The 24,222-nt window shown below is 33.8% G+C and overlaps 2 protein-coding genes across 3 annotated transcripts; both read left to right on the forward strand.

The window, feature by feature from the left end:
- The first annotated feature begins 15,235 nt into the window (after positions 1-15,235).
- On the forward strand, positions 15,236-23,665 carry LOC106756234 (serine/threonine-protein kinase Nek5). Of its 2 annotated transcripts, XM_022778557.1 has the most exons (15): positions 15,236-15,969; positions 16,098-16,164; positions 16,280-16,345; positions 16,507-16,553; positions 16,659-16,704; positions 16,785-16,865; positions 16,955-16,997; positions 17,083-17,132; positions 17,960-18,041; positions 18,118-18,167; positions 18,913-18,986; positions 19,493-19,544; positions 19,637-20,272; positions 20,376-22,086; positions 23,130-23,665. In XM_022778557.1, the coding sequence occupies exons 1-14, from the start codon at positions 15,872-15,874 to the stop codon at positions 22,083-22,085; spliced, it is 3,102 nt and encodes a 1,033-aa protein (XP_022634278.1). In that variant the 5' UTR covers positions 15,236-15,871; the 3' UTR covers position 22,086; positions 23,130-23,665. The 2 variants fall into 2 exon arrangements, with proteins under 2 accessions (XP_022634278.1, XP_014494054.1); XM_014638568.2 differs by lacking the exon at positions 23,130-23,665 and having other exon boundaries at positions 20,376-22,307.
- Positions 22,943-23,584, forward strand: LOC106755864. Its single transcript, XM_014638085.2, has one exon. It carries the CDS (start codon positions 22,943-22,945, stop codon positions 23,582-23,584), a length of 642 nt encoding a protein of 213 aa, XP_014493571.1.
- Positions 23,666-24,222: the final 557 nt, after the last annotated feature.

Here is a 24,222-nt window from a genome sequence, read left to right on the forward strand (position 1 = left end):
ATCACTTTCACAGCTGATGTCTATACGGGTGACGTCTATGGGACGTCAAAATTCGTCAGAACCGACGTCCATATAAACATCAGTTAACGATATCCACTGACATCTATATAGACGTCTGCTTATACTCACACCGACGTCTAATTACTTTATATAGACGTCCACCTATGATTAAACCGACGTCAACATGAATATACAAAAGAGGTTTAAAATGACACCAACCGACGTCTATGTTGTTATAGATGTCGGACATGGCTTTAACAGACGTCTAACAATGACTTTGTGTTTTAGTGCAGTTTTGATCCAGGCTTTCGGTAGCATTGTGTAACACTCTCCTCTCGCTAGTTTCCCCACAAAAAAAGCTTGCGTCTTTTGAATCTTCTAGTGCTTTCAACCCAAAACCGAACCTGGGTCCATGGCTACTTCCAATTATTTAACCGCAACAGAAAAAAATTACGGTGCCGAGAAGTATACAAGGACCCAAGTTCCATTTTGGGTCAGAAGAACTAGAAAACTCAAAAGATCGCCACTCTTTTAGTGAGGAAACTAGCAAAGGGAGAATGTTGCACTATGTTACCCAAAGAGTGGATCAAAACTGCATTAAAACACAACACAAAAAGGCAAATTTTAATCAGTTGAACGACAAGATAATCGATAAAAAAACTAAAGACAGTTTAAAAGGTAAGCATAAGAAAAACCACGCACCTAAGATGAAGAGAGAAAAAGGAGAGGACGAAGACAATGACGTTATGAGAAAATACAATGCAATGCCAGAAGAGATAAAAAGTAGAGGTGCGCAAAGGAGTAAAAGAAGAGGAGAAACAGAGAAAAAGGAGAAGAGATGAAGACGCGATCAGAAACTGAGTGGTTAGAAGGGTCTACAATTTATTTAAAATAAATTGGGCGTCGGTTGCGCCAGAAACCGACGTCTATAGACGTCAGTGTTTAATCGGGATCCGACGTCTATTCTTCTTAAAGAAGCTGAAAAGATTGACGCTTGATTTCCTGTCAGGGTAGTTCACGTCGGTGCCCCTCCTAGCCGACGTCTAAAACCCTCGAATTTGGTGAAAATAATCAATTACAGGAACGTAGACGTCGCTTACGTTCAGAACCAACGTCTAAATTGAAGGATTTTTGTCTTCCCGCCTTCCAGATAGGCCTTAGACGTCGTCGTTTGACTACGTGACGTCTAAGCGCCTGGGAATTTGGTGAACAACATTAATTGTAGCCTAGTCGACGTCGCTTGTTCAGGGGATCCGACGTCTATTCCACGTCTAGAGCTGAACAGTTTGACGTTTGATTTCCTGTCAGAGACTAGAACGTCGGTGCCCTTTTCTAGCCGACGTCGAATTGTCTGTCTTATCACATACCTCAGGCAATTTGACGTCGGTTTGAGGCAGGTGCGACGTCTATGATGTCATAGACGTCGCCTAACATCGAAACTGACGTCTAGTTTACCAATATATCTACGATAATGTCACCGTGCAATAATAGACGTCGATTTTTTACGAAACCGACATCTGATGGGTGACGTTAAACAACGTTTTTGCACTAGTGACTATTTATTTTTTAACATTTCTTGATGGTTATATTTTTCTATTTTTGAAAAAAGTATATGTCATTATATTTTTTTTTTAATTTTATGTAAGTGATGCAATTTCTTTTACTTAGTTAAATTATTTCTTTTCTTTTTTTTTCAATTTTATTTAAATACAAATAAATAGATGAGTTTCACCCGTTTTTAGTCCGAATCGGTAAAAACAGAAAATAAAAAGAGAAAAAAGTTATTACTTATTTTGTCATAAGTGGAAAGAAGCATGTGACTTTTTTTAATCCTATTTTTAAAAAAATACTTATACGCACATAAATATATTAAAAATATACTTAATGATATAAATATTTTCTTAGTTTTTAACTAATTAATGAATATTTTTAATTAAATAAATTAAAATAATTATTACACTTACGTGTTAAAGAATTTTATTATTATAGAATTGATAGAACATACTAACCTAATCTCTTTAATTTTGACCTATATAAATATGTTAAAAACTGATTGAGTTGGATTGGTCTACCAATTAAAAATAAATTATATTTTATAGTTTAACTTGTCAAACTTTTTTTTTCTCATAAAAAATTGGGTTAAATATGCTTTTAGTCCTTAAAGTTTTACTAATTTTTTGTTTTAGTCCCTGCATGAAACATTGATAGCATTTCATCCTCTTAGTATGAAAACTCGTATTTTTAGTCCTTAAAAACAGACTCCGTTAGTTTTTTTGTGATGTGGCTAACGGCACAGCCACTTAGTCTTCCACCTTCACTGACCATTGCCTTCCACGTTGGTGTTTTTTAGCATTTGGAATAAGATTAACATTGTAGCACGTGTGTTGGTGACTTAATCTTTTATAAACCATATTTTAAGACACCTTGGGGTTGTTGTTCGTGATCTGAGTTGGGGGATAGTCTTGTTCAAGCTCGTGTTGTTCAAGAGAGAGATAGGCTTGTTCAAGTGGGAGATAGTCTTGTTCAAGAGGTAAGCTAATAATTGTTTTGCTGTTAATCCTTTGATTTTAAGGATTGGGGATTTAGGGTTTGGGTTGGCAGGAAAGGTGATGAAGGTATTTGCTTCTTGTAGTGAAATGAAAGGTGAGAGTGGAGGAAATGGTTTGACGCGAAGGACAATTGGTTCAGCCAAGTCTCAAAGCTGTGGATCATCTTCACGGTTACCATCTAAAATGTGTGGTTGTGGTGAGACATTATTGCTTATGAAAGCAATTACTGCCAAGAACAAAGGAAGACTATTCTATAGATGTAGAAATTGGGCAGTAAGTAACTAAATCTTTGAGTTCATTTCCTGAACTTTCTATTGATGATGTGTTATTTTGATTGCAGAGTAATTCAACTTGTAATTACTTCGAATGACATGAAGAAGTTTCTGAAATTCAAGGCAAACGTGAAGGAGTTGATCTGTGTTTGGAAAATGATATAGTTGTCCTGGATCAAAAGAAGAAGATAGAGAAGCTGAAAAGGAAATTGCAAGAAGAGAAGAAATATGGGAAAATGATGTTGTACTTGTTTGTGTTGTCATGTGCATTAACCATTTTCTTTTGTATTATGTTTTCACTGAAGATGAATTGTAATTGAGATGTTGATAGCATGAAGGATTAAGTGAAGGAGAAGTAATGTGAAAGTCAGACAGAGCTTAGGTAGAAGGTTGTATGTCTTAGGTTGCTTTGAAAAGTGGCTGTTAATTATGCAGTCGTTATGTAGTCTTTATGCAGTAAAGAATATTATATACCACATATTTTGGATGAGCACAAGTTATTTATTTCTTTCCTTACTTTACAATTGATTATGCTAGCCAAATAGGTTTTTAATGAAAAATTTCATCAAAACAGATTTGTTTTGAACACTGCAGCAGAAAATTTGCTTGATTTTGGTGGTTTGAAACTCAACTTTGCATAGAAGTGGCTTAACTCCAAATGAATTACGCCAACAACTTTAATTACTGATTTGAAACGTGTTGAAACTGTGAAAGGAAAAAAAAAATAGATTGGTACTGAAATTCACCTTGGCACTTCCTAATTTAACTCAAAATTGGATGGTTTGAAATGCAAATATGCATATAGGATAAGTCTTGACCAAATGAACACTAGTAGCACCTTTAAAACATCAATTTAAACTTGCTTAAATTTGTAAAACAACAAATTATGCAGTAGATTTGGAAAATCCACTTATGCTGAAATTATGCAGATTTGCATATTATGCACCTTATTATGCAGTCCAAGATCAATTTAGAAAAAGCTGATGAACACAGTATATTGCCATGAAAGAGTGGAATAAAGTGGATCCAAACCCAATACTCACGTGAATAAAGTGGTACCAAACAGCAGTGGTCCCTTCACTCACAAAAAAAAATATTGTGTATTCAATACAAGTGGTCCCTGCCACCTACATCCTGCCAACTACAACACTTTAATCAAAATACTACACACTACAAAATACATTAAAAAAGGGTCTTCTTGCAGCTTGGTCTCTTGATGCAGTTTGGTCAAGTGGTACTAGCTTGGGAACCGAGATGGTGTGCACCCAGTCCTGAGGCTGTACTTCCTGCAACTTGGCCTCTTGATGCAACTGCTGCTCCACTGAATGATGGTCCAGATTGGTCTCTTGATGCTCCACTATTTGCTCTTGATGCTGCTCTAGCTACAGCTCCATGTGAAGTTGATGGTGGTGCTTCTGCTTCAGATATGGGCCTGCTACCAGATCCTCCAGCACTTGAAGTGCACCTTGTGTTCTACAAAAAGAGTAAGCAACATTAGAAGGCATGTTGTGTAAATAATTAGGTGAAGTTGTAATAGGAAAATTTTGTACCTTCTTTCTTCTACATGATCTAACATTGTGGCCAAACTCTTTGCAACTGCTGCACTTCATAATAACATGCTTCTTGGACAACTTTGTATGACTCACAGGTTCATCTGCCTCTCTTCTTCTTAATTTTTTTGGCCTCCCAGGAGGTGTTTTGTAAATGGGAGGGAGGAGTAAGGGGGTGTTTTCAGAAGTTGGCCACATTTGTTGCCCATTTATTGAAACTATCTAAGGGGCATAACAAGTCACATAAGCAGGTTTCTTGTAATAAACATGGACATAATCTTCAGGGCTTTGAACTTTGTAAGTAATGGTAGCAATAGCATGCCTACAGGGTATTCCAATTAAATCCTAACTGTAACAACTACAAGAATTGTTACTTAAGTCAACAACAAACTTATCCATTGTAAAGTCGTGTGTCACCTCAAAATTTTCAGCCCCTGCCCATGTAGGAATCCAATTACCACTCTTTTCTATTTCCTTATCAAGCCTTTTTCTAGGTCTAGGCATTACCACTCCTGGATATGTCATGGCTTTCTCCCTAAGTGTTGCAAACCGTTTCATTATGTAAGTTCGTATCCATTCCATCATAGTTATTATTGGTTTGTCTCTAGCTATTAGTATAGTACTATTGAAGGACTCACTCAAGTTATTTATCAACACATCGCATCTACAATAGGTACTAAAGGCATGTTTACACCAACTCTTGGTAGGAATACCTAGCAACCAATTATATGCATCAATGTTAACAGCTTTCAACTCACCCATCTTTTTTTCCCATTCCTTCTCATATGTAGCCTTTGCTCCTCCCATCATGAGATCTCTAATGAGTACTCCTCCACCAAATCGTTTTTTGAAGTTGTTATATAAGTGCCTTAAGCACAACCTGTGTTCTACTCCATCCATCATCTNATCAAAAACTGTCATAAGTCCCTATCAAACATAAAACATAATGATCATTACCGAATGATGAGAGTGTTAGAAAATAATCAAAGCAATATAGTCAAATTTAAATACCTTTTGTTGATCAGAAATAAACACCCAACGTTGACATTCAGTGCCACCTATATCATCCAAAAGTTGTGATAAAAACCATCTCCAAGTTTCCTTGCATTCATTCTCAACCACTGCAAAAGCCAGTGGGAAGTATTGATCATTGGGGTCTCGGCCAACCGCCACCAACAATTGCCCACCATATGTTGTCTTAAGATGACAACCATCCACCCCTATGAAGGGCCTGCAACTTCCTAAAAAACCTTGCTTACACCCCTCTAAACACATATAAAAAGACCCAAATCTTAGTGGCAAACTTGGTTGGGGTTGATTCACTTTAATTTTAAAAGTTCCACACTTCACTCTTAGCAATTCCCCCACATAATCATATAGACGAGAATATTGTCTATCCCCATACCAAAGAATCCAAGGCAATTTGTTTGGCCTTCCCAGCTTTCCAAGCACTGATTCCCACACTAAATGACTTTTTAATGTCATCAATGATTTGGTTGACAATCATGCTAGCCACATTTACAAACCTGTCAATTAAAACCTGGGCAATCCAATTCACACTTGCACTTGTGTTTCCAAAAACTCTTCCACACCTATGTCGTCCTACTAAGGTTTTCACCCTAAATGTTTCCTTCCCTCCTACTTTGTTGGCCATAATAACAAAGCCACATTTTTTCTTACATTCTGCCCTTACTCTTGTGAGGTCATTCTTGACAAACTTAATCTCTTTTCCATTTAATACACTATGCTCCATTAGTGCATTTTTAAAATCCTTCAATGAACAAAATTCCATCCCCAATGAGAATTTGAAATCCTTGTTCATATCATCTTGTCTAAACTTTTTAAACTTTCCCATTTTCAAGCTACCATCCTCATCACTTTCTAAATCCGAATCCAACTCATCACTTATGTATTCCTCATTGATCTCATGCTCTCCAACTTCATCATCCATTACAAACGAACCTTCCCCAACATTGCCTCTTCTAGTCACACGTTTTTTTCTTCTTTTCATTGAATTCCACCTTTCCAAAACTGGATTAATGTTTCTGCGAACATCATCCTCAACACCAAACCCATCATCATCATTATCCATTCTTTCTTCTTCACTCTCATCAATGTCTACCTCTTCCTCACTATCGTAACCCTCATCATCACCAATTACAACCTCTTCCTCATCAACTTCAACCTCTTCCTCACCAATTTGTACCTCTTCCTCACCTACTTGAACCTCTTTGTGACCTATTTGAACATCTATATGTTCCTCAGCAGGATAACCTTGTTCCACATTCAATCCATCCTCTTCTACAATGTCAGCCACACCCTCCATGTTTCCATCATGTGTCTCTTCACCACCACTAAGAAACAGAACTTCCACTGGCTCACTAGGAACATGTTGAACATATATTTCTACCATGTCCCCAGTCCCCTCTGCATACTTAGACAAGTTCATTGCTTCCCTGTCATCACTCAGTAATCTCAGATTATTCATCATGATTTCCCTGTACCCCTTCCACCATAGCTTAAAGTATCCATCGTACTTAAATTCTTTAACGATACCAATTGCTTCAAAATAAGACCATCGATCTGGATCAAGCCCTACTACCACGTGTACCTCTCCGCCAACATATCGTAGCCCCTTATCAAACCTTCCCATGTGATGCAAACGAACTTCGAACACCATTTTTACACCTACATTCACATATTAACACTTAACTCACAATATCGACCCAACAATGATAAACGAAATACGATCACTTACCTTGATACAATGCGCGAAAGAACCACCTTGTCTCTTTCACCACCCAATGTCTCTCTCACGACCACCACAACGATAACCGCAACAAACCACCTACAATGCTTGGAGAAGAATCCTTCGAGTTCAAGTTCGAATAGTGTTTCTACCAACGTACTTTTTCCCAATTCCACAAATCCAATTTGCCCTAAATGATCCCTAATTCATCTCTTCACTCAGACACACGTGCAAATAATTTTGTTTTTAATCCAATTGTCAACAAACCTAAACGTGGCAAGCAATGGTCAGTGAAGGTGGAAGACTACGTGGTTGTGCCGTTAGCCACATCACAAAAGAACTAACGGAGTCTGTTTTTAGGGACTAAAAATACGAGTTTTCATACTAAGAGGATGAAATGCTATCAATGTTTCATGCAGGGACTAAAACCAAAAATCAGTAAAACTTCAGGGACTAAAAGCATATTTAACCCTAAAAAATTTAACATCCCATTGAAAATTGGTGAAATTTTTTATTTTTTACATTAAAATGGATTGAAAATAAAAAATAATAAAAGTAAAAGTTAATTTGAAACTTTTCAAGAAAAATGAAAATGACGAAAAATTAAGCATTAAAAAAAGGTACATCTTAAAATGACAGGTATGACACGTGAAAGAAATGTGAGAAGCCGAAGGCGAAATAATAAAAAAAAAAGTGATTATTATATCTACATCACAGTGTGCAGAGGAGGTAGAATAGCTTATATATAGGACACAAAGTTACTTATGATAAATATTACATTATTATTATTGACATACCTCCGAATCAGATACAGTAGAAAGATTTAATTATACTATTGATGATTATATATATATATATATATATATATATATATATATATATATATATATATATATATATATATATATATAGAGAGAGAGAGAGAGAGAGAGAGAGAGTAAATGTATGATATAGTTTGATAAAGAGCATAAATGCTAACATGTGCATGTGCCAGCTTGTTTTGTATAGTTTTTCAAGTCATACTTTCATATTATTCTTGCCCTCTCACATGCTTTTATTTATTTATTTTTGGCTTCTCTTGAGAACTGTATCCATCAATTTGTTCAAGAGTTGCTATAGGTCATGAGATCAATAATGCTACCAAACAACAAAAACCACCCATCTTTTGCTTTCTCTTCACTTACCTTAAGCCTGTCAAAGTTCAATTTGGTATTTAAATAGAAGGTTTTTTCTTTATTTTCAGGAAATGGTTTTGTTAAAAACTAGTTTTAAAACTAAGAATTATGATTAAAAAGATTGTGGAAATTCATCTTTCTTGATAAGATATCATTTTTAAATTGGTTTTTATTGGTTCAAAATTAATAGTAAATTAATAGATTTAATTCTTCTGTACAATGGATGACATAATTGTTATTTCACTGATTATTTTATTTATTTGTCTTCACATATTAATAAAAAGATATAATAATATAAAATGGTATTATTATTAATATAAACTACAACTTTTATTACTCTTACTAAAAATGTGTTGGATAATGATATTGTCATGTTCTTTTATTGACTTTGGCATCACTTATAATGACTAAGGAGTTGCCTTTGTCTCTATTATTAATAAGAGTGTTCTTGTCACGAAATATGTTTTCAATCAAAACAATAAAAATCACTCATCATTTTATATTAATATTAACATTATTTTATGTTAATCATAATATATCAAGGTAAATGAAAAAACAAGACAAAATAATAATCACATCACCCAATTAAAAAACATTAAACAAAAAAATTCAATTATCAATTAAAATAAATTAACGTACTCAATAAACTAAAAAAATTAATAAAAACTTAATTAAAAATATTCAAAATTTATCGTAAATCTAAAACCTATTGAATCGGACTAATATTTATAAAAATATCTTAAGAACATTGATTAATAAGATGTTTTATGCTCATTAATCACAATTATTTATTGGAACACAATTTGGGTAACTTCAGTAGAAACTCTTGGTTACATATTTTTCCATCTACTTAATCTTCATAAATCATAAATAATTTTATCTCTTCATTATTATATAAAGAGTTTCTGCCAAAGAACACCAAACATAGCATTAAATTAGAAACCCGAGAGTAATCATTCCCCAGAAGAAAAAAGAACAGATTTCCTTTTTTTCACGTGAAGGAATCTGTATTTTAACCTAAAAGTTAAAGAGAAAAAACCAAACATAATACTAATAATTCTGAAAAGAGAGTACATTTGATTCTAAAAGCTATAAAATTCTAGTTTCTTCATATTTTTTTGATAAATATAGTAAAATGGAGGAAGAACACTAAGGAATATACTCCAATGGTCCTGTAGATGGTATCAGTAAATTTGAGGACCCCTCATCCCTATTATTTCTCAGCTGTTTCATATGATAATAACGTGCATGTGATAGAGAGTCCAAGAGAATCATTATAAAAGTACACAATAATATATAATAACTATCACGTTAAATGACCAAAATTTAGATATAAATATATGAATATAATTTAAATAAAAATATACATTTGAAGTGTGTAATAATGAAAAAGTTTAAAAAATCTTATTAAATTATATTTTTAAAGCCTTTAATATATTTATTAGATCAATTTTAAATCAGAAGAAAATGATGAAAGTGGGCACAGTGAGAGAAGGCACTGAAACCATGACATTCTCTAATATCAGCTCTGTTTGTTTCTCTTTGACAGTAATTCAGTGTTCCCATGGCACTATCATACTCTTATCATTGTTTAATATGATTGTCAACTCGTTGGGTTCTGTGAAAATGGTGGGTCCAACGTGCTCATCCCTCATTAATTCATTTTCTACATCGTCTCTGTCCTCACAAAACCACTGTCTGCATCATCAAACACTTCCTTATAACTCCGAGTCTTTTCTTTTCTTTCTCGATAACATAGAGGATAGCTATTAAAATGGGTAAGAAATAACGGGTCAATTCGATCCGTTATGGATTTAGATTGAGTTGAGTTTGAAAAAATTATATTTTTATTGGTCGGATTAGATTTTAATTCGACTGATTTAAACTCGATTCATATAGATTAAATCCGTTGTAGATCAGATTGACTCACCAACCTACCTATTTAATTTTATTTTATTAAATTTTAATTTTAATTTATAAAAAAAATATTTATTATTTTTTTAAAAAAATATATTTAAGTTCTTTATTTTCAAAACTAATTAAACACCCATGTTAGGAATAAAATTTGGGAGTGAAATTTGTTTAGATTTGAATTATAAAAAGTTTGTCATTTTTTTTATTTAAAAAAAATTGTAATTAAATGAGTCAGTGAACCAACCTGTGGTTGATCGGACTGGATTCGAATTTTTCTAGGCTCACTAATAAATGAGCCGAGTTGGATTGGTTCATTAAGTGACCAACCCGTGATGGGTCGGATCGGATTAGACTGGATTATCCATTTTGACAGCTCTAATATAAAGTCTCCACAATACATTAGTTTTGGATGTTTTTATTTTATAAAATATTTTAATATAGATTTTTTAAAATATTTTATTACAGTATATATATATATATATATATATATATATATATATATATATATATATATATATATATATATATATATATATATTTCTACTGATTTATTATTCATTTGTTATTATATAAAGTATTTTTTAGACCTTCTTTTCATTGAAACTTAAAGTAAGTGTTTTACCTACATTGTTAAAATAAGTATTACAATGTAGGGTTAGACTACATTTACACACTCTACAATTGTTTCACTATAATATCAACATCTCATTGAATGATTCCAAGACAATAATTTTGCATACGTGTAATGGTATATTACTATTATTGACATCAAAGTTATTGGATTAAAAAAACCATAACACAATGTCCTAAGTCGATTGTATGAAATTCTAACCGATTCCTCAAATAGATTAACATTTTGTTAAGATTTGACCCAAAACTAACATTACTTAAGTTTTCTTTTGTCGAGTGGCCTCCATAACATAATGAAAACAAAATAAACATTATGCAACAATCTAATGCAAATATATATACACAAACCAAAATGGTCAAATATGTACCTATTTTTCTTTGAAATAGTACATTTAATTAGGTGTAGGACATGCAATAAACATTTTAAGTGTGAATTGAATCTCCATTGTGGGTAAGAGACTAGAACAATGTTTAACTTATTCGATCACAATTATGATCAACATATAGTTTGGATGATTATAATATATCTGATTGACCCTCATAAATATGGTTTCTCAATAGTTATTACATTCTTAACTTGTGTTTCTTTCTCCTTTACATTAACTATATTACATTGTTCAAATGTCTAAGGATTCCACATAGTAATAATCAAACTCGAGTCTAAACTCATACATAAAATGTGTTTTTATCTAATCATTTATTTATAGTATAATCTTTGTGTCAAGTTCACAATTAATTTTTGTAGTATATCTTAACTCATGTGTGAGGATATATGTTAATTGAAATTCTGAAACTAGTATAATGTGATTTTTCAAACTATAGGTTAAAGAGAATGGTAAAATAAAAGAAATGAATGAAGATTTGTATGTATTTTTATTATAAATTGTGAAAGAAGAAATTTTGTTAAAAATATTTTAAAAAGTTGCTTGTTATAATGTTGATCTGATGATTTTATAATTAATTATGGTTATTCTATAATTGTTTATGCTTCTCAATATATATGTAATATCTGCATATGAATAATTTATAATTAATTGGTGACTTTCTTACTTTTATATTGTTTACATTTTCGTTTATATGTAATATATGATTAATTATGTGGGTGCATATTATAATATGTGTTGTGTGTATGTTTCATATGATTCTTTTTCATTTTAACTTTTCACTACATAAGTTAAACTATCCAAATCTTCTTAGTTTGAATCTTCTTCCTTTATTTTATGTGTTCAACTAGCATTTGAAAAATTAAATTTACTCATATCTAATATGGATGGTTGATAAAACATTTTATAGACATATCTATAATTTTATAGTACAATGAGCACACTTTTATATGTATTATTTTCACTTTCTTATCTCATTTCTTTATAATAATAATAAATTAGGTTTTCATACGTTTTATTTTCACTTTTTATCTTATTTCTTTCTAATAATAATAATAAATTAGGTTTGATGTACATATACTTGTTTTGATTGTATATTTTTAGCTCATTTGATTATTTTATTGTTTTGGTTATAACTTCATTTTAAATTTTACTTTTCACTAATTGAATTAGATTCTACATTCTTTTGTCTCATCTTTGATTTTGATTTTTGTAATTTTTATAATTTTTAAATTCAATTACAAATATATTGACTCTTAATTTGATAAGTGAATATAAATTGAATTGAATGATAATGAGATTTGATTTATAGAATTTGGTTTAGCAGATTAATTGAATAAGTTTATTGGTCTATTATTCTTTTGTACAATTCTCACAGGTTTATTATTCTTTTTTAATTTATGTTTTAATCTTAAATTCTCAAAATAACTTATAAAACAAATTAAAAATTAAATATAATATATACTTCTAAATTTGATTTGGATTTTATTGTAAAGTTTAGAAAAAGTTGAACTCGTTTGATTTCAATTACAACATTAAATATCAATTACAAAAATGTTACTTTGATACACGCGAGTGAATTTACATTTAAATGAAATACGAGGTGATATTTGTGGATTTTAATCACATAGTGAGATAAAAAAGTAATAATAATAGTAATACAAAAATGTTGCTTAAAAGAGATTATATGAAATGTGAGAGCATATATGAACCACTAGAGATTGTGACCATCACACAAATTCAACTTTATAACATGCATGACTGTCAACTCTAGCTCAACCATTCCACCACAGATATTCAGCTCTAACTCAACTCTTCCACCACAAATATGTAACTCTAGCTTAAGCCTTCCACCATAAATCTTTAGTTCCAACTCAACCCTTTCACCACGAATATCTAGCTCCAACTTGGCTCTTCCACTGCCGATTTCCAATTCCATTTCAATTATTCCACCATGGATCTCTAGTTTCAGTTGGCCCTTTTACCATGGATCTCCAACTCCAGCTCAATCCTTTCACCATGGATCTCTACCTTCAACTTTACCCTTCCACCATCGAGTTATTTAAGTTATTCACTTGCTTCACTAAACTATCTGGGCTCCCCATTGAGCTATCAACATGCTTTTTGAAGCTCTTCATCTGTTCTACTAAGCTCTCCACTTGTTGTTTTGAGTTATTTGAGTTATCCAGACACCTCCTTAGACTATCCAAGCTTTGTATGACCTTCTTTATATTATCCAAGCTTTCTTTGTCCCTTTTCGGGATATCTAAGCTTTCTTTGTCCATCTTCGACATACTCAATTGTTTAAGGATCTTGATAACTTTTTTTAATAATTTTTTGACAACAGAACACATGTCATCACATTATTGGTCTATTTGAATTTATGTTTAAAAAAATATTTAAAATAAATCAATCACGAGATACCACGTATATAAAAAATTATTAAAAAAATATTGTTAAAAGAATTTTTTTCTCCTAGTTTAATAATCCTATTTATGTTACTTAGTTGTTTTGTCAATTGACCATACTACTCAATTATTTTATCGAGTTATCCGTACTACCCGCGTCCAACCAAAGCTTACAATCAAAATTAAAACCACTGAAACAATAACAAAATGAGAGTGTGAAACCCTAAAATAAACTTGTATGCAAAACAACATATTTTTTTTTTTCAATTTATGTTATGACACCTGCACATTTTAAAATGATATTAAAATAGATACATCACTCATGTCAAATGAATATAAAATTCATGTCATCATACCGTTACTCTATATCAATTATTTCTATGAAAAACAAGGTAATTATTTAAACAAAATGTGAGTGAAAGAGTACATGATTTTAAGTGTAACTTGGTACAAATCTTCTGTTATAAAAACTTCATTAATGTAAATGACTATGTGAGGCTTATTCTGTATGCACATTTGAGAGGTTTATTCTCTATGCACAGCTTGTACTTTATTATTATTATTATTATTATTATTATTATTATTATTATTATTATTATTATTATTATTATTATTATTATTATTATCAATATCAATATTATGGGTTAAAACAATTCTTTAACCATCTCCAGTAATTAATAATATAGAGAACCCAAAGTGTCCTCCACCATAACAAATGACATTTTATACTCCTTCCTACAGTCACTTTCACTTCTAAACCATCACTTTTCTTTTTATAATTCATATAAGTTCTTTCTTTTTGTTCACTTTCATCTGTCCTTTTGCTAAAAGGTAGTTTTCAAAAGCACTAAATTCTTACAACACTTTTTTTTCTTGTGTCATGTTTTCTTTTTTGGTTAAATAAAGACATCAACCTATACATTTCCGTAAAGATTAAATCTTTGAAGAGATGCTTTTTATGGTCAATATAAATGTTCAGTTATTCAACTGTTTCTTCTCTCAAATTTTATTTTAGTTAAATAGTAATTATGCTTTTACACAATTTTCATAAAAAAATAAATAAATTCAATCAATTTAGAAAGGGTTAAAGATGACTATCATAGTGCTAAATGTAGAACAAGAATAAAATTATTCATCAAGCCATATAAATTATATTTTTGTTTATTTTTTATACAATGTTAATGTAAAAAAGTTACTCTATCAATTAATTAAAAGTTATAATAAAAATAATTATTATAAAATCTATGCATTAATTCATTACATTCAACAATTTATGTAAATTTCTCTTTATTTCTGTTCGCAAATCACAATATCTATTAATTGTAGTTCCAAAATTATGTAGTTAACTTGATGGATTTGAAATCCAAATTATGACACAAACATTAGAAGTTGAAACATGAAACCGTTGGTGATGTTTGAATTGTGTCTTGTTATGGCAATGAATAACTGAGGGCATTTCACACCCGAAGGTGACACCTTTTTTTCATCCATTAATGGACACTGAATTTTGAAGGAAGAAGAATATGCAAACTTTGAAATAAACAAATGAAATTAATTAAAATTAAAAAAAATTGAGTGGAAATAAACGAACAAAAATTGAAAGCTCGGAACCAGGTAGACCAGCTGTGCCTGTCGGCGAATAACCAAGCACACCCATTAGCATCCACCCCTCTCTCTCTCTCTTCAAACTCCTCAATTCAATTTGTGACAGTTAGAGAGAGAGTGCGTGTGAGTGTGTCCTCAAAGTTTTCAATTCAGTTATGACATAGTTAGAGACAGGTTGTGTGTATGTGTTTGTGTTGTACTTTGTTTTTTTCCTTCAACTTGGGAACAAAGGTTGAGACTTTCAACCATTTTCTTATTCAAATCCTATGAAAAAGCATCATGGGTATGCTATTGTTGCCCGTTGGTGTTGTTGTCATGGGACTAGTGAGGGTCAATGGAATGAGCCTGTAGCAGAGTGTAGAGAAAGATGAGAAGAAACACACACACGGTGTTTGGGTTGCAGACGGTTGTAATCGATTGAGGAAGCAATGTAGAGCAGTTTTATTGCAACACTGGGTGGAGAAGAACAGTGGCTAGACTGCATGAGTATTTGAGGCTTTGGAAATGATTTCATGTGGAAAGTGAGGAATGGTGTCGCGTGAGATTGGTTGCTAGTAATTGGTTTTTGTTGGTTTTCTTTATCATATTTGTGTTGTGTTGGGGTTTGGGGAATTGAGTTTTAGTGGATCGAGAGCAATGGAGTCTCGGATGGATCAGTATGAGATCATGGAGCAGATCGGGCGAGGAGCATTTGGAGCTGCTATTCTTGTTCACCACAAGGCTGAGAAGAAGAAGTAATAGTCACAACTTTAGCGTTTGATTGATGGGGTTGTGTCTTTTTGTTCTTGTGATATTCGTTGATGGGTATTGGGTAGGTTCATACTAAGTTTCGTGACTGAAGCTTCGTTTTATTGGGTTGTAGATATGTGTTGAAAAAAATCAGGCTTGCAAGACAGACTGAACGATGCAGAAGATCTGCTCATCAAGAAGTGAGTTGGGTTTTTGTGTGTTTCCTTTTTGTTGATTTGCTTCATAGTTCATATACCTGGAATCTGCGTTTTTTTTGGAAGAGATTTGACTGTTGTTGCTTGTTGAGAATTGTAGATGGCTCTTATTGCTCGAATCCAGCATCCTTACATTGTGGAATTCAAGGAGGCATGGGTTGAGAAGGTGAGAAACCTTTAATTCTATGTGTAATGTATTCACAGTCTTAATTTCTTTCAGATAATTGGTAATAGTTACAACAGTATTGCACTCTGTTGTAAACTGGAAGTGTGAGAATTGTGACTGTTTACTTTTATGCTAATAAACACATTCTATTTCTGTTGCAGGGTTGCTATGTCTGCATTGTCACTGGGTATTGTGAAGGTGGAGACATGTGAGCATATGATACTACCCTTGGTCAATCTCTTAAAGTTTATTATACTTGTTCTCTCCAATTTTTTGATAGTTTATGCTTATTTTCTCTTCAAATATGGGACAGGGCTGAATTGATGAAAAAATTAAATGGTGCTTACTTTCCTGAAGAGGTATTCTTGTCCCGAAGTTGCGTTTGTTTATGCGTGTATTTTTTTCCTATCTTACATTTAATGTTGTCGAAATTTCTCAGAAACTCTGCAAATGGTTCACTCAATTACTGTTGGCAGTGGAATACCTGCATTCAAATTTTGTTTTGCATCGTGACCTGAAGGTATACTTATATGAAACAAACTATTGGTCTATGATTCTTGTCCTTGATTAGAAATGCATCAAGTCTGATTTTTTTGACTCTGCCGACAGTGTTCCAACATCTTTCTTACCAAGGATCAGGATGTTCGCCTAGGTGAATTACCCTATCATGTTTATTTATATTGGAGATGGATAGTTGACTCCTAATCTGAATTTGTGTGTACCTTCCTGACATATAGGGGATTTTGGCCTTGCTAAGACACTAAAAGCAGATGATTTGGCTTCCTCGGTATGTAAAATGATGTTGATATCCTCTCTGTCTTCTTTCAATCCAAATTATTTGCTTAAAAAGATCTAAGGATTCATGCTAAACATTTTTCTATCAAGTTTCCATAGCACTGATGCATTTTTCTGAGTTGCAGCTTTAAAGTTTCTCGTATTTAAATTGTAATTCTTTCTGGGTCTTTTGTGCACACACTGATTAATTCTAAGAAGACATGAATGTTATTTTCACATATAGTCATACGTAGTTTTTTCGGACCATATCTTAACTTCTGTTTCCTATATCTGTTTGGGAACCCGAGGCTTCAGCTGGGTTTTTTCTCTATTGGCCAAACCAAGGACTAGTGATATCATCTTAACTATGTTTAGTTAAAATTATTCCGCTAACAAAAAAAGTGGGACAATAATGTATTAATATTTACTTCATGCAAAACGTATATTTTCAGTCCCATACTCTTCCACATTTGCTGGCTCCTTTATAAACTACATTTTGAGATAAAGAAAAGAGTGGAAATAGGAACTGAGTGTTGTTTGGGAAAATTGAATTAGCTTGCTTGCTTGAAATTTAATAGATAAGACCAATAGTTATTACTTTTACTGATAAGAGGAATTTTTGTTTTTTCTACAATTTGGGCTGATTCAGCCACAGGATCTTGTTGTTGTAAACTTGTTTATTGTTTCTCATCTTTTGTGTGGACAAATTTACATTTTAATGATCTTTTAATTCTAGAGGTATAGAATATGATATTGGTATCGATTATTTAATCTATATGATTAGCGTGACGTTTATATACAAATGCATAGTCACCAGAGATGGAAAATGTTTCTATGCAGGTGGTAGGAACTCCTAATTACATGTGTCCTGAACTGCTTGCTGATATACCGTATGGATTCAAATCTGATATTTGGTCACTAGGTATGTATTTTACAACAAGTATCTAATACTTGCAGATTTGTTTTTTCTGGAGCTAAAAGGCTTTCGTTTTGTCCAGGGTGTTGTATATACGAGATGGCTGCTCATCGCCCTGCTTTTAAAGCTTTTGTAAGTTTTCTTCTGAATTTTTTACTTTAAATTAGATATTGGTAGGATGTACCTTTAGTGAGGTCATTTCATGCAATACCCTTATGTCAGATATGAACATCATATTTCATTTTTGTTGCGGGGTTGCAATAAATGTCTTGTTGCAGAGGCTAAACGAGTTAAGTCCCATCAAATTGTGTTTAAATGGGGTAATTAATGAGCAGTAGATTATTATGAACTGTATAAATTTTCTCGTGGTAGAAGTCAGGTAGGTCAAAGCACAGTGACATTTCGGTTGTTAAGTTCTTAAGTAGAAGCATTTTTCTTTAACTATTAGCTATAGATTTTAGCTTAGTAGTAAGTGTTCTATCTAATAGTGACATCAAAGTTAAAGTCACGAGTTTGATTCCCAATAATTACTTTACTTAGAAGGGATTACTGCAAGTAATATTCATTGTCCAATAGTAGAAGCCAAGTAGGCCAAATCAAGCTACCACCTACCAGATCATCATTGTTATCTACTTTTAGTTTCGTTATCCCATATATGTGCCAATGTTCTAAATTTACGCTTGTTTTGTAAACTATTTTTAACTGCTGTTTGTTTAGTGGGATAATACAACTATTAACTAGAGTTTCTGGGTGATGTTAGCTTCTCCGGGGAATATGTTTCATGTGATTCTTCACACTAGATATTTATGTATATGGAGGTATCTCACCATGGTTTATTTCTTGGATTTTAACAAGGGCATGGTAAACCATGTTTCAGGATATGGCAGGGTTGATAAGCAAGATAAACCGTTCTTCCATTGGCCCTTTGCCTCCATGTTATTCCCCTTCCTTGTAAGTTTCTTTCTGCTTGTGTTAATATTAATATTCTTTTGTCTCTACCCTTTCTGGTGAAATCAAGTTTACAACATTCATAGTTTCTACTTCCTAGTGTGCACGCATTTGTCGTGATTTAGGCCATAGGGTGTTTTTTGTTGTGCAACTCCAACTTCGTTTTTTCTCATGAGCCATGAATTCCTTTAGTTTTTTATAATCTTTTTGAATATGATCTGTAAGTTTGCCAGAGCACTTAGAATTAAAAAAAAAAAAAAAAAAAAAAAAAAAAAAAAAAAAACACTTCTTGTTTGTGAAATCGTGCATCTTAAGTTGTTTCTACTATGCAAATAGAAAGGACCAATAGATCAATGTTTGGGAAATCTGAAGGATTGCATCGGAATCAGGGAAAGTTTAAAGCTAACTTGTAGCAGTTGATGGGAAAGATGATCTGTTTACTTACCAGTAGAACACGTCTTATTTTTCTCTCTGCTAAGCTTTTTACTTGTTGACTATTGTTACCTCAGGAAAACACTGATAAAGGGCATGCTAAGAAAAAATCCTGAACATCGACCAACAGTAAGATTCTCTAGAGAGCAAATTTATTTCCAATGTGGAAATGGTTTACTGTCACTGCTTTTCCTAAATATTCTGACTTCATATTTTCGCAGGCATCTGAGGTGTTAAAGCACCCTTATTTACAGCCTTATGTGGATCAATACCGTCCAGCTTTCAGTCCTCCATCAACCTGTTCTGAAAAATCAATTTCTACTGTCAACTATCCTCGGAAAAATATGGCTGAAAGTCAAAACAGTAATAGTTCCAACAGTGACAAAGATAGTTCGATGTCAAATGAGAAAAGCATTGCAACAGCAGTACCAAAGTGTGATAACAAAGCCACTGAGATGGATCAAACATCACTCGATGATGATGGTTCAGAGGAAGAAAGTGGCTCTAGAAATGCCAATGACAATACCAAAACAGCTGAGCAAGAGGTGATGAAACCATCTCATAATGCACACCATTCTCCCGTTGAATCTAAGCAGCCAAAAACAATTAGAAATATAATGATGGCATTGAAAGAAGGAAAGGTTAGAGAAGCAACTTCTCCAATGAGAGGCAATCGTGTAAAGCCTGGTGGTGTATCAACACAGAAAATAAGTACTGAGACATTGTCTAAATTGCCTAAGCCTATTTTTATTGCTCCAATTGTGAAACCTATGGTAGAGTCACCAACAGTTGCACTTGCACGGGCAACCCCTGACTCTGCGAAAAGAATGCAGGGGTCACATCAATCAAAGCAACAGGTAATCATCATTTTTAAATTATCTATGTTATCAGCTCTTTCTAAAAAGAGATCCTCATAACATTGAGATTTATTTCTTGTATTTCATTACTTTATGCTTGCAGTTTCTGATGGTAGAAGCCTCACCAAAACTTAAATCTAGACATGATTTGACTCCACCACCTGCAGTTGTCAAACAAGTAGATGGAGATGTTGTTCCTCCCAGACCAAGACAAAGGACTCCCCCAAGCTTACTTAGAAGACCTTCATTTTCTGGAAGAATGAGGCTGGCTGGAATTGATGTTCCAAATGCACCAAATGATACTGGAAAGCTAGGCACAGATAAAATAGTTCAGGAACATGAGATGAGCCCTTCTCAGTTGGCTGACGACAATGTACCACCAAGTATTTCGGGACAGGTTACTAGAGAGCCCCAGAAGGTTTTTGAAAGAAGTTCCAGAGGAATGCAAACAGATAGCAGCAATTCTGCTTCGTCTTCGGTTTCTTTCCGAGGTGAACTTGCTGATGATGCCACAACTTTTATTGACATGAAAGAACAGATGCTTCCTGTACATTCAAATGTAAGCCACATTGGAGGTGTGGAATCATGTTCTGACAGCAGCCCGCTGACTACTTGTACACATTGTAAGGTGGTTGAAAATGTTCCTGAAGATTCATGTGAGATTGCCATGAATTTCCACAATACTATAAGCAGTAATGAGAAAGTGAATTCCAGTTTAAGTCAAGATCAGCATGTTGAAGATTCTAAGGTAGCACTTGTTTCAGAAAGGGGTCTTCTTAAATCCCAGCCAACTATGTCTACTACTTCTGGCTGTGATGATGGATCTGTTGATCCCTCTGCTGGAGCCACCAATGAAATCAAAGATTTTCAAGATATTACCAAGGAAATGCCTTTGGCCAAGTCTACCAAACACGCATCCCCAAGTTCTGAAGAAAAGTCTGTTCACACAGAAGTTAGTCCAGAAAGTGAAACCGAAATCCTTATTCAGCCAGCACTTGGATGTAAGTCCCCCGGTGATGACAAATTCACAGTGAGAGAGCGACTGTCACCTGTGGTTGAAACTGTTCCTCTGGTTACCCCTACTAAATTATCAAGCCAGAAAGTTTTGCAAGAGAAAGGAACTGTGCTGCAGAGTGCAGCACCAGAAAGGCCTGATACTGGCCATCTTCCTCCAGCTTTTGATGATGTTATCCATGTCATACGCCATAGTAGTTACCGCGTTGGCAGTGATCAGCCAGTAAAGGAATCTGTGGAGATGGGAGTTCAAAATGTAGATGTTGGTAAGTTTATCAATGTTGTGAGGGATGATTTAGAAATGAGGAACATAACGTCACCTTTGACTCTCAAATCTTCAAGTTGCTCTGATGTTACAAGCTTGAAATCTGACCAGTTGGAAACGAAAAACTTAAACACTCCTCCCATCCTTAAATCTTCAAGTTTCTCAGATTCTTCCAGCATGAAATCAAGCAATTCTGATCATCCTGGTCTTAAGGAGCAAGATGTGAGTAACCCTCCTCCTCAAGTTTCAGAACCTGAATCTACTGAGCTCAGTAAAAGTAACACTCCTAGGAATGAAGAGAAACCACCAGCAAAGGAAACATTGGATGTGAAATCTTTCAGACAGAGAGCAGAGGCACTTGAAGAACTCTTGGAGTTGTCTGCAGAGTTGCTGCAGCAAAACAGATTGGAGGAACTTCAAGTTGTTCTGAAGCCCTTTGGAAAAGATAAGGTCTCCCCAAGGGAGACAGCCATATGGTTAGCCAAGAGTCTCAAAGGAATGATGTCTGAGGAAAGTGGGGGACGCTCTTCATAAGGTATCTCAATTAGTGAATTCTTATGCGATAAATTCACTTGTATTTCATGTTTAAAATTTGCTCTTAAAGTTAGTCCATAGCTATTCAAGCACCACTTGAATCCATAAGAGAACAAATTGTCTTTGTCCCTTCTTCCATTATTGTAATTCTTTCAGTGCTTCTATGCTATTGTAAATAGTGACCATACAAATTAATAACATCAACTTACGATTAAATGGTTACTTATTAATATGTACCCAAGACTTTCCATGATTAAATGGAGCTAAGCCAAGAAAATAGAAAAAATAAATTACCCAATCAACTACAAACAGAAAGCACACCAAAGTTGGCAGTCAGATAGCAATGTTTTCTGTCAACACTATAATTTTCAACCAAGATGATAAAGGTTCTTTATATTATATTCTAGACACATGTAGGAATATTATTGTAAAAAAATTACGTTAGAATTCGTGTAGATTACCTCATTTCTGGGTAGTTTCGTAGGTTTCCTCATTTCCTAGAAACATCCTGGAACCTTCCTATATATTTTTGCAAGCGTAGCATTTTAGGAAATAACGCGCTTTGCTACAGTTTAAGTATGTGGTCCTTTTGTGTGTGTTTTCATTCTTCGTATCGGTTTTCTTCTATTTCATGACAATACGAGCTTCTCCTTCGTTAACAACGGCACCAAGCCAAAACTGCACCTTCCTACCAGTTAGCATCATGATAAGACAAACCCTTCTTCCAAAATCCTAACCAACGGTTTAAGTACTGAAAAAGATAGATTCGCTGTCCATAGTGATCGTTCGTACTTGAACTAATCAGGTTTAAATCTCGTAAATGATATCTGTTCTGAAGCAAAAAAACATCCAAACCAATGGCTCCTACCAACAACCACAGGACAAGATGCGCTGACACCCGTTTTCCCCGAAACCTAATACTTTTGTTGGTTACCATCTTTGTTTTTATTATGGCTGCTATCAGCATAGCATGGCTTGTCATGCACCCACATAACCCTGGTTTTGGGGTGACGTCACTTTCCGTAACCAACTTCTCTCTCTCAGACTCCCATGTACGAGGAAAGTACGAGGTTGGACTAACCTTAACAAACCCAAACAAGATCACAACCCAAGTGGAGCTTCACCGTTCCGGCTTCTTGCTGCTTTACGGTCATGAGGAGAGGCACTCGGTGGATGCAACACAGCGGTGGCAACGACGCGTGGTCCTGGAGAAGTTCACCAACAAGAGTGTGAAGGCTGACTTTGAAGTGATTGACCAGCACCAGAAGGTTGTGCCTCCGGTTCTGGTTGAGGACTTAAACAAAGGGGTGGTGAACTTCAACGTGGTTTTGAAGGTTACAGTTAGATTTGAAGCTGGAATATGGCCAAGCAAGGATGTGTTATTGGATGTTTGGTGTAAGGATCTGGATGTGGAATTCCACTCTCAAACAAAAGACACTGGCAAGCTTCTGGGTATTGGGAAGGACTGCTCCACAAAGAATGCTGGAGGGAGAACTTGATTAGGAAGAAGATTTAACCATGTTATCGTCATCAGTTCATTCGATGTGATAATAAGATAGATTCTGATTGTTTTATAGCCACTGTTGTTTATGTAAATTAAATTCTTCTTTCAGACATTTACATTTTGTTTGTAGAAAAACAGTAGATTAATGAAGATATATGAGAGAATAAGTTCAAAATATTTAAAGTAGTTGTAACCTGTTATATGTACAGGAGATTATGTCTTGTTTTACTGGACCATGTTGTTGTAGTGTCAGACACTGGCAGAATGAATTCGAACGCATTAATTGGAGAAGTAACAAAAGGGTTACTTTAGTAAAAGTACCTGGGAAAGACCTTCGAAAGAAAATTCCTACGAGACTTACAAGTTGCGTTAAAGAAGAAAGTGGGACCACAGATCTCATCAGAGGAATAACGGATACTTTTTTAGAACTTTTTATTAAAGATGAATTTTGAAATATTTGACTTTCTATTAACTCAAATATTTAGTGGAATACTTACAATCTGAAATAAATTTATATTCGGATTAACTTTTTCCAGAATTTTTAAAGAAAGAAAAACAATACTCACGATGCAGAGAAAAGGTGAAATGTATCTGGCCGAAAACTGCACCCCCTCGTTCACCAGGATCTTCTTC

This window comes from Vigna radiata, chromosome 2 (assembly GCF_000741045.1).
Source record: "Vigna radiata var. radiata cultivar VC1973A chromosome 2, Vradiata_ver6, whole genome shotgun sequence".
Lineage (NCBI taxonomy): Eukaryota > Viridiplantae > Streptophyta > Magnoliopsida > Fabales > Fabaceae > Vigna > Vigna radiata.

Coding starts and splice junctions, on each gene's coding strand:
- LOC106756234 (XM_022778557.1), top strand. CDS start 15,872: ATGGAGTCTCGGATGGATCAGTATGAGATCATGGAGCAGATCGGGCGA. Junction 15,970..16,097: donor CACAAGGCTGAGAAGAAGAA/GTAATAGTCACA, acceptor ATTGGGTTGTAG/ATATGTGTTGAAAAAAATCA. Junction 20,273..20,375: donor CACATCAATCAAAGCAACAG/GTAATCATCATT, acceptor TTATGCTTGCAG/TTTCTGATGGTAGAAGCCTC.
- LOC106755864 (XM_014638085.2), top strand. CDS start 22,943: ATGGCTCCTACCAACAACCACAGGACAAGATGCGCTGACACCCGTTTT.